Source organism: Mastomys coucha, unplaced genomic scaffold, assembly GCF_008632895.1.
Source record: "Mastomys coucha isolate ucsf_1 unplaced genomic scaffold, UCSF_Mcou_1 pScaffold22, whole genome shotgun sequence".
In the NCBI taxonomy this organism is placed as follows: domain Eukaryota; kingdom Metazoa; phylum Chordata; class Mammalia; order Rodentia; family Muridae; genus Mastomys; species Mastomys coucha.
In genome coordinates this window covers 221774136-221785402 of record NW_022196905.1, presented here as the reverse complement: position 1 = coordinate 221785402, position 11267 = coordinate 221774136, and the positions used below count along the sequence as shown (strand labels likewise).

General features: G+C 39.7%; 1 protein-coding gene across 3 annotated transcripts in view; it reads right to left on the bottom strand.

The window, feature by feature from the left end:
- Nucleotides 1-1978: 1978 nt before the first annotated feature.
- Nucleotides 1979-11267, bottom strand: part of Mgat4d (MGAT4 family member D) — a 55227-nt gene continuing 45938 nt past the window's right edge. For 2 of the 3 annotated variants that reach the window (XR_004110092.1, XR_004110093.1), the window contains 3 exons: nt 11071-11178; nt 5089-5245; nt 1979-2837 (listed from right to left, as the gene is read on the bottom strand). Coding sequence is in view for 1 of the 3 variants with exons in the window: in XM_031340509.1 (XP_031196369.1) it covers nt 5231-5245; nt 11071-11178 (123 nt within the window). In the remaining 2 variants the exon portion in view is untranslated. Of the gene's footprint in view, nt 2838-5065; nt 5246-11070; nt 11179-11267 lie in introns of those variants that run through there. The other variant, XM_031340509.1, reaches the window with a different exon arrangement.

Genomic DNA, 11267 nt, shown 5'->3' with positions numbered 1-11267 from the left:
TAGACCATCTTAATACACACACCATTTCTTAAATGAATGTAACCTGTTCTCTGTAGTCTGAGAATAAATTCACTCACTCAAGTCAAATAGCTTTGACTATAGCAGGAATTCTGCATCCAAAAATCATGCCTACAATTCATTCCTTGACGCAGCAGAACTGTCAACTCTCAGGTTAGCTACAATGGAGGTAAAATCCTTTGGTGATGTGAGGGCCATTGAAGTACAGCCTTATTACAATGAAATCCAATGTCTAAAAATTGTTCTTATTTTGGGCTTGTACCACAGTAAGAGGCAAGATTTTAAGTTCTACTAAATACAAAACAAACAAACAAAAAGACTTTATATATTTATGTTCATTTAAAAAATACTAGTAGTAATGTATTATTTTAAAATATACAGTTAATATGTTTGGAGTCATTTAAAATTTATATGGAGAAAAACGTATGTATTTTCAGTATTGCTGTAGACAAGCATCTACATAAGACTGTTAAATTGATTGTTTTATATCAAACAACTTTTATAATATTAACTTTTATTGTCATATTATTTTATAAATTTTAAAGAATATGACAAAAAAGATATTGTAGGTATTGAAGGGGGCTCTCTGGGAGGAATTGGGGTACAAAAGGGAAACAAGAATGTGATGCAATTCTATTTACTTAAAATATGTTTTTAAATGTTAACAAATTCAGATAAATTGAAATCATTTAACTTTTCTCATCGTAATGCAATAAAAGTTAAAAAATAAAATTACCCGGGCAGTGGTGGCGCACGCCTTTATTCCCAGCACTTGGGAGGCAGAGGCAGGCGTATTTCTGAGTTCAAGGCCAGCCTGGTCTACCGAGTGAGTTCCAGGACAGCCAAGGCGACACAAAGAAACCCTGCCTCGAAAAACCAAAAAAATAAAAAAATAGAAAAAATAAATTAAATTAAATTAAATAAAAAAAAGAATGGGGTAACTCTTTGTTTTGGTCTGTTTTCTATTTCCTTCCTGTTTCCTTCCAGCTCCGGCACGGTCCCAGGATCCAGCCATGGCTCCTGGCCCTTTCTGAGCCCCGGAGCATTAGCCTCCAGCTTCACCCTGGGCAGTCAGTCTTTCAGTGCCTACCCTAGAGTAAGATCCTCATTTTCCAGCCATTCTGCTCCAGTCTCAGATGGCTGGTTTACAAGCCCAGGTAAACACTGTCTACGTATGTTGCATCCTGAGAAGAACTGTACCTGGACTGACCCTTGGCTTCCTGTATTTACTTGGCAGAGGCATGGGAAGACAATTTGGATCAAACATATGATGTGCATTTATGAATAATAAGTAAAATATTTAAGCACTCCAAAAGGTCAAATCTTAAAATTGAGATATTTGGAAAATACCTGTGCCCTCTGCTCTTCTCAAAGGAGAGAGGAGAGTGGATGCTGAAATTCACCTTCTGTAGTCTTAGGATCTCCATGTGTTATAGCTCATGCTCAGGCAGATGTGCACAGACTGGCAAGATTGCTCAGTCACCTGGCCTAATTGATGAGCCCCAGAGCCCAGTGAGAGACTTGTTCTAAAAGAACAGGGTGGATGGCTACTAAGGAATGTGACCCAAAGTTGATTTCCAGCCTCCACACAAATGCACATATGCACACACACACACACACACATCATAATATGGTTAAAGTATAAGAAATAAAAATTATCTCTTATTGTTAAAAATATATAAAGTAAATGGAATATTTGGCTACTGAGTGATGCTTGTAAGAAACTGACGGCCGAGGCACTGAGAACTAAAAAGTCTTCAACAGTGAGAACTCTGCAGCTAACAAGTACAAACACTTTGAAAGGCATTTTATAACTCATGTGTATTGGTGTTTTGCTTGCATGTACGTCTGTCTGAGGGTGTAGATTTCCTGGAACTGAAGTCACAATTGTGAGCTGCCAAACAGGTGTTAGGAGTTGAACCAGGTCAACCTCTGGAAGAACAGCAGTGCTCTTAACCGATGAGCCATCTCGCGAGCCCCTTTAAAGAGGCGTTTTTAATTTACAAAGTCAACATCCATAAAGACAAGCAAATACAACAGTTGAAAAGGTACCCAGGGGTCATGCATTCCACATGAATTCACAGGAGTCCTCTGATACCGTTACATAGATAAACTCGTCCCAAAAGCAGTGCAGTCAGAAGTCAGTGAGACAGAAGTGAGTCAGGAAGACAGAAAGACAACGTGTTCCTTGTCTTTAACTGCAACCATAACTTTTTTAACTTCAAAAAAACACTGCAAAACAATCCATAGGTCAATTTGGAATGTGTTTAGAAATGAATGACTATCTCAAAAGTACCTCACTCACCACAGTGTCTGATGATGGATTCACATAGAGCTCAGTGGTGGCTTTAGAGCTGAAACGTGTTTGTTAAAAGAAAACGGGCGATACAACCAGCCCTGGGCTGAATCGAATCTGTACTTCCTATTTCTTTGGATGTCTTTCCAAAAGGAATTATAACATACACACCAGTTACCATAGAGCCTGCCCATGATAGAAGAATGCTTCTGAGCTTTAGCTCTTTCTGTGTGATTGCCTTGCTGCTTAAGTCAATAAGATATAGTTCTTAAATGTTAAAACTTCTCTAATTTTGCTGTCTTAAACTTTAACACTTTAGTCTAAAAATATCACTGACAAAAATCTCTACTTTTGCCTTGCCATGAGAAGTCATTTGATGTATTCAAATGCTCATTGCTTTTTTTTTCTTCTAGTTAATCTATTTCCACTCTTCTGATTTCTGAAAGATACCATTAGAAACGGACATATCAGAAGATCAGCCATGACAAAGTTTCTTCTTGTATGTTTATTATCTTCAATATTCCTGAAATAAAATAAGAAGCCTGTAACATGTAGAAAGAACCTTTTAATTAGTAAGGCTGTAAGCGTTTCTGCAGTGATTTCTTGACAGCACTTCATAGTTGTTTTCTAAACATGACTACACCACCTTATTAAAGAACCGTGTACATCTTTTGTCTTTTCTTCAAAACTATCAGTTAAGCTTTCTCTTTTCTTTTATATATAAAGATAAATATATATCCAAAGGAAAATTATATGTAACTTTCCCTTAGAATGTAGGGGTGGAAAAAACTATTTCCCCAAAACTGGTCATAATTCTTTTCCCACTGTGGCCTGTTTAATAAGCAGAAAACGGAACTGGGCACCAAGAGCCCCTGTAACTCAGCACAGGCATTCATTAGCAAGCAGTGCCAGTTTCAATGTGATTGTAGCCCTAAGTTACTGAGTGAAGACTTTGTCTGCAGGGCTCCAGGGAAACTGTGTATGTAAATGGTCATTACTGCTGAAGAAAGGCTGTGGGCTGCCTGAAAGCAACTTCCATGTGTCACTAAACTAGAAGAGAGAGCAGAAGGAGGGCAGGGGGCATTCTGAGCAGAGAGAGCGGGTGACAGCAAGAGCTGGGACAGGGAGAAAAGGGGAGGGGGGAACAGCAGGGCAGAGCATGGGCTGGGGGGAGGTGTGGAGGAGGAAGGATGCTAAGAAAATCTGCACAAAATGTCGTAATAAACCCATCACTTAGAGTGCTGACTAAAGCCCCTCAAATGAAAAAGAAGATAGGAAAACCACATTTAATTCTAATTTTCTTATATAAATTAAAATGTAAGTAATCTGTAGGAGTGTCAGGGTAACAAAGAGTGAAAACATGCACAACAATCCTTTTTTAATAAATTATGAAAATCAGAGGTTAAATATAAAATTTAATGAAGCACAAAATTTTAGCTATCAGTATAAAATAATTTAATTACTTCATTTCACATGAAAATAATTTTGAATTTTGTATAATTGTAGTAAAAACAGGCCACAGTGTGAAAAGAATTATGGCCAGTTTTGGGGGAAATAGTTTTTTCCATCCCTACATTCTAAGGGAAAGTTACATATAATTTTCCTTTGGATATATATTTATCTTTATATATAAAAGAAAAAAGGAAGCTTAATTGATAGTTTTGAAGAAAAGACAAAAGATGTACACTGTTCTTTAATAAGGTCAAGGACAGAGCCTTAGGTAATTGTTCAGCTCAGGCCTTCCCATGGGAGATCCTTTCCTTCCATTGCGTGCTGCTTGTCAGATGCAATAGCAGCCACTGGAAGGCAACAGCACATATATTCAAAGGTTATGTTGGGCTGCAGACATGACCCAGCAGGTAAGAGTGAAGAGTGCCGTTTCAGGGAACCTGAGTTCAAGTCCCAGCACCTGCATCTCACGACTGGAAGTCACAGCTATGGGTGTGTCCAGCTCTGGAGGGTCTTCACTTGTGCCCCACCCCCACCCCACCCCCACCCATTTACAGAGGAAAAATAACAAAAGTCAATAAAAAGCAAAATCATACTGATTGTCAGCAGCACGAGATGATACCCACCCGAAATCCCAGCACTCTGGATACCGAGACAGAGGGATTGGAGTTTGCAGCCAGCCTGTACTATATAGTGAGTTCTTGTCTCAAACAACCAAAAAACCATCGCTTCACTGAAATTCAAAGTCAATGGAGCAGTCTGACAACATGCATGTAAAGCACACTGTGTAAGAATGAGAACACCTTTCACACAACTCAACATTAGCAAGTTATACAAAATCACTTTGCTTGCCCACCAACTGAAAGGCAATTACATTTGGAGTATTTTGTAGCAATTCTAAAAATTTACCATTCCATCAACACAAAAAGTTTTTGTTTTATAAATATACTATAGAACATTTATTAAATTTGAAGGTCTAATCAAATTTCAAACAATTTAAAAACTAAGGTCCACCATTAAAAGGATGTGTGTGTCTCTGTGAGTGTCTGTGTGTGCTATGAGCTAGGTGACCAGAGATAAAATTATTTTCTTAATAAAACTATAATGTAGCTCTGTTGTACATTTAAAAGCTTTATGCTAAGTGTCACATCCAATGAGATTTGGGAACTTACTTCATATAGAAGTTTTGGAACACTTAAGTAATCAGCATTAAGGGAACTCTAATAACAAATTTGAACCCAAATAAGACACGGGAGTTTTCTACCTACAATGTGAGAGAAACATCCTCTGATAATCGTGCAGACAGATCAAATTTGTATACTCACTTTATTACTGAAGGCTTAATTTAAAAAATAAATAATGTAGTCTCTTCTTTATTATAATTCGAGAAAATTTGATATTTGCTGTGCCTTTTTCCCAAAAATGAGTCTGGTAATTTTTAAAGAAGTTGTAAAATTTAGGAAAATCCTAGTAATAATGATCCTGTTAGAAATGTAAAATAAAAAATTAATATAACCACACTTGGTAGAGGGCTAAATGTTTACTTATGTCTATTTTATGTGCTATGAAACATAAGATAAAAATACCAAAATTATGATATCTAAATATCAGATATATATCCATTCATTTTAATCAGTCATGAACTAACCAGGATTAGATTAAATATCTTACTGGGTCTTAGTGTTTCCATTGCTATGAAGAGGCACCATGACCAAGGCAGCTCTTACAAAGGACAACATTTAATTGTGGTTAGCTTACAGGTTCAGAGGATCAGTCCATTATCATCATGGCAAGAAGCATGGCAGCGTGCAGGCAGACATGCTGCTGGAGAAGGAGCTGAGAGTTCTACATCTTGATCCAAAGGCTGCCAGGAGAAGAGTGTCTTCCAGGCAGCTAGGAAGAGGTTCTCAAAAACCACTTTCATAGTGACACACCTCCTCTAACAAGGCCACAGCTCCTAGCACTGCCACTCCTTGGATCAAACATACTCACAAGACCACATTCGATTCCCTGGCCTCCATAGACTTGTTCAAGACTTGTTCAAACACGTGAGTCTATGGGGGCCATACCTAAACAGAGCATAATTCATTTAGTACACATTTAAAGTTACCCATAGTCTATAGCAGTCTCAACAATGTTAGCAGTCCAAAGTTCAAAGTCTCTTCTGAGATTCATCCAATCACTTAACTGTAATCGGCTATAAAATCAAAATCAAAAAGCACATCAGGTGCTTCCAGCATCGTAGGATATACATTACCATTTCAAAACGTCATGGTGAGGAAATACTGGACCAAGGCAAGACCAAAAACCATTCGGGCAAACTCCAAACTCTGCATCTTCATGTCTTATATCAACGTTTTCTCCAGATCTCCAACTTCTTTCATCTTTGTTGACTGCAACAAACTTCTTTCTGTTTGGCCAATTCCACTCCCTGTTAGCAGCTTTCCTCAGCAGGTAGCCCACTGCTATGGCATCTCTAACATCTTGGGGTCTCCAAGGCAACTTCAATGTTACAGCTTCTTGTTTCAATGTATGGGATCCGCACATGATCTTCTGGGCTCTAAAGGGCTTGGGTCACCTCTCCAGCTCTGCCCTCTGTAGCACTCTAAGCTCAGGTTGACCCACTCCACTGTTGCTGCTGTTCTTAGTGGTCATCCCAGAGTATACTGTCATCACCAATGTGCTGGGATTTTCTGTTTCAACTAGGCTTCACCAATAGCCTCTGATAGGCTGGCTGTCTTCATGGTGCCAAGCCTCAACTTCTTTTCATGACCCCTTCAGTCCTGGCTGTCAACTGCAGCTGAGGCTGTACCTTCACCAATGGCCTTCCATGGCCTCTCACGGTGCCAAGCCTCAGCTGCTCTCTCTGATCCCTTCATTCCTTCAAAACCAGTACCACCTGGATGATTTTTACATATTACCAATCCAGCTGCAGTTATCTTGGCTATCTCTGGAACACCATTTCTTTGTGCTCTCAGAAAACACTTTTCAGAAGATTTCACCTCAGTCATGCTGGTCTCTTAGTTACTGTTAATTTCTTAGGTCCAGCTAATCAACATTAATTGTCCCAGGAGTCCTTTCTATTTTTGATACTAAAGTCAGAGCCACATTGCTGAAGCTGTTGGAGTTCTTCTGCTTGCTGGGGCTGAAATGTGGCCCTCTTGATCAATTACATTTTCACCAACTTTTTGTTTTCAATGATTTCATTCACTGCCTAAGCTTGGCTGTCCTGGAACTTGCTCTGTCGACTGACTTTGAACTCAAAGATCTGCTTGCCACTGTCCCCTGGAATTAAAGGCATGTACCACCTTTCCTGGGCCTAACTTTTTCATGGCCACTATATCTCAAGATCCAGATTAAAACCCTGTATCTTTCAGCCTCAAGATCTGCATCACAAATGTGCCCCAGTCCTGGATTGTAGTTCATTCCAGATCAAAAGTTCAAAGGAATACAACAACCAGGTAATAATAATGCCTAATATGATATAACTCTCCCTCATACAACTGCAGCTAGGTAAGCTTATCTGGGAGGGAGCTTGCTCAAGGTCACCACTCCCTTACCTTCATTTAGTATCTTTGAACACACTGGAGGGGACCAGCCCGGAATGGTCTTTCTTGATCTTGATTCTTCTTGAGGTATTGTATGGGGAAGTGTGTTGGTGAGGGTAAGACTTGGTCTTACAAGATATCTAGGGTTGCTGTATAATAAAATGTTTACCTATCTAAGTCACTTTGCTACTGTAGCTGACCTGCCTGAGTCCCTTTGAAGCCAGAAACTGCAATCTCTGGCATCTAGCACCTCATCATAAAAAACCTGGGGATTAAGTAAAGGACTAATTGCTAGAGCCTTCTCCCTCTTGCTTGTCAGGCTAGGGGAAGCTTGAAGCAAAAAACTTCTATTGAACCAGGAGAAGAGAGTCACGGTCACAGAAGGAAAAACTTTTACACAAGCAAATATGGATTAAACTCACATACATTCATAAATCTCCATTTAAACTAGTTGGGCCCAGCTTTCATGCAATCTCATAATTACATGCTTACACACACACAGCTATACTTACATATGTGTTTGGAACAAAAGACCAAGTGCCAGTGCAGAAAGAACTGACTCATTCTGGATGAAAAATGAGCTCCAATCATTATTGTGCAGAGAAAGAAAAAGCTTCTACCCTTTTATTGCTAAATGAATTAAACCCAAGACTGTAAAAAAAGAAAGCTTTGTACTCTTTAGTGAGACTAAGCCTGCCTTGCTATGAAAAGACCTGCTCTGTCCCACAGTAAGGAGAAACCTGCCTGCTCCTGCTCTCTCTGTAGCTTCTTGTTTTCTCTTTCCCTCTGCATTCTGCAGATTATTTTCTTAACATTTTAAGTTGCCTTATAGTTTCTAAGTCACTCCACTCTACATTCTCCTTCTACTTGCTCTGTCCTCCTGCTCTGATGGAACAATGCTCTTGCTCTCAATGCTTTTTCTTTTAAGTTGTGTTCAGTTCTGTCTAAAATGTCTCCTTAGTTCTGTCTCCTCTCTGTGCCCTCAGCACATATACATCTTTCAGAATACGTGATCACTCAGTAAAAAGTTCACCATAGGTTTACACATAAATTCAAATCATAAATTGAATAAGAAGTTTACAACAGAATGTTTGCATGCATATCCATTAGGAGTAATTATTGGGTTCATCATCTGTCACCAGCTCTGCAGGTTCATGGAGAGTTAAAAACCATAACTAAGTTATTAGTGAAGTTTTGTATAGATAAACTCAGTCAATATTTTACCTTTTGTCCTAGCACCTATAATAAGTTGTTAGTTCCCTTTTATGACCTTTGGTTAATGGTTTCACTACCTCTGAGAGGTAGATGCCTGCTTGTTATCTCAGAAACAATTAACTTGTGACACTAAAGACTGGCAGTGTTCTCATTGCAGTTTTGACATCAGAAAAGATTTAATAACAGTGTCATTATAAAAGAGCTTAATAATTACTATAATTTTAGGAATTCTTATAGAATCACCATTAAGGATTGAGAAATCATCTATTTCTCTATATAGCATCACTATGAGAGAGCATATCTTCATTGTTCTGCAGAGATCTGCTCAAAAGGGTGGGCTAACACCTAGTGGTTGTTATATATAATAAGAGAAAAGGTATATAAATAGCAGGAATCTTTCCTAAAATGGATTTCTCCTAGGCCTCGCCTATTAGAGCAAGTCAGTCATAGATTTTAATCCAAGTGGACCCATTTCATGAAGATCACCTGCTATTTTTTAGCTTCTATTCATAGGCTCATGACAAGAAAGGATTTAGCTTCATTCTTCTTCCTGGTGCCTCTTCACTCTTTGAATCATATATTTTGTATTTTTCCTTTCTAAGCTTGCTATGCTTGATGAAAATGCTCTTCATGAAAGCAAACCAGAGGACAACGTGTATGCTGGGCTTTTTTGAGACCTCCTTTGTCAATTCATTAATATAAATCTCTTTATCTTAGCCTCAGTCAGACTCTCAGGACAAGGCTGGAAAGCAGCAACATTCCTCACAATCTCCAGAGTTCAAATCACTCTCAGCACCAGTGTCTTCCATATTCCTATTAGAATGGCCCATTAAACCCCACTTAAAGCACTCCATGGCTTTCCAAATCCAAAGTCCCCCCAAAAAACACAAAAATACAGCCAGGCCTATCATGGCAATACTCAAGTCCTTGGCAGCAACTTTTGCCTTATTTAGGGTTTTACTGCTGTGAACAGACACCTTGACCAAGGTAACTCTTATAAGGACAACATTTCATTGGGGCTGGCTTACAAGTTCAGATGTTCAGTCCATTATTATCAAGGCAGGAGCATGGCAGCATCCAGGCAGACATGGTGCTGGAAAGGAGATAAGAGTTCTTCATTTTGATCCAAAGGCCAACAGGAGAAAACTGACTTCCAGGCAGCTAGGAGGAGTGTCTCAAAGCCACCCCCACAGCGGTAAACTTCCTCCATCAAGGCCACACCTACTCCAACAAGGCCACACCTCCAAATGGTGCCACTCTCTGGACCAAACACATTCAAACCAACATACCAGGCAAAATATATAACGTAAGGGGGGAGTGCCAATACCCCAGCAATGATGAGCTCTCAGAGACAGATTTTCTCCTGTGCATCTGCTGCATTGCTGCATGTACATGATGGTGTCACTGCAGCATGCATACAGATTCCCAGCAGAGAATTTTGGTCATTTCAGCATATTCTTTGTCTGATCTTCTTCTTAGATTGTACCTTTCCTGACAGCTGGCACGCAACACTGACAGAGCCTACTGCATCATCTCCACTGTGGCTCAGTTAAATGGGGCACAGTACCCGAGGGGGAGAAGGGAAGGCTTGAAAAATGGCCAGACACATGGGTGCACTTCCATTTTGGTTGACAAAAAAATCCATGTAATCATTTGTTGTTGTTGTTGTTGTGTGATGATGACAATGGTATTTCACTGGTAGAAGAAGCCTTCTGGATGATTTAAATCCCTAGTTTTACAGAAGTAAGCTAAGCTAAGAGGGGTGTGGGACAAAACCTGAACTGTTTCCTCTTCACCATGTCACCGTGGTTTGGGTAAACATCCTCTATCAGCACGTGTATAAAGCTTTGGTCACCAGGCTCTGCCACTGCTAGAGTGGTGAAGACTTTAAAACATGAAAGCCAAGGGGAGGAATTTGGGTTCCTGGGGATGTGAGCCCTTGTGACTCCACTCCTTTGTATGCTCAGATTCTCTGCCCTGTGTTTATATCCTGATGCATTGCACTACCACAGCCCAGAGCCGAGCCAGGCCATTCCAGAAAGCTGAGCCTTCTGGAACTGGGAGCTGAAACGCACTTGTCCTACATGTTAAGTTGACTGTCTCGGACAAGTGACAATAATACTGTTTCCATAGTTGATATAAAATTTAAGAATGACTAAACACTTAATGATGCTGAGTTTTTGACCAAACCAATAGTGACTTAAATAAAAACTCCAATTACATTTACAATGACTTTCCAGTTCTGAAATAGTCTTCCAGTAGGTTTGAGTTTTAGACTAAAACAGTGACAGCTGCTGTATTTCCTCCCAAACACATTCTAAGTCTTATTGGACACAGCTAAAAAGAATAAATTTATGTATACCAAATTCTTTTTACTGCAGTAGACGACAGGTTCTTCAAAGATGGTTGGTACATCTATAAACTTCATAACACAGAAGGGTCACTGATGACAGGGTCATAGCGTGCCTCTTGTTTCCCCCTCTTTTCTAAAGGTTTCTAAGTTCACTGAGGGTATGTTACCCAAGTTCCATTTCAGAATCTTACCTTGAGGTACTGTTCTCGTCCTGGAAATGATGACTGAGTGCCCACATGCTGGAACAGAGATGGTCTGTACTGAACTTGAGCTTCCTTCTTTCGCTGCAAACATCTCCTCTGGGGAAAGGAAAGTGGGTATCTTCACAGGCCCCGTACCATTCTCTACCACACTTCCTGTCCATTCTTCACAGGCCCCGTACCATTCT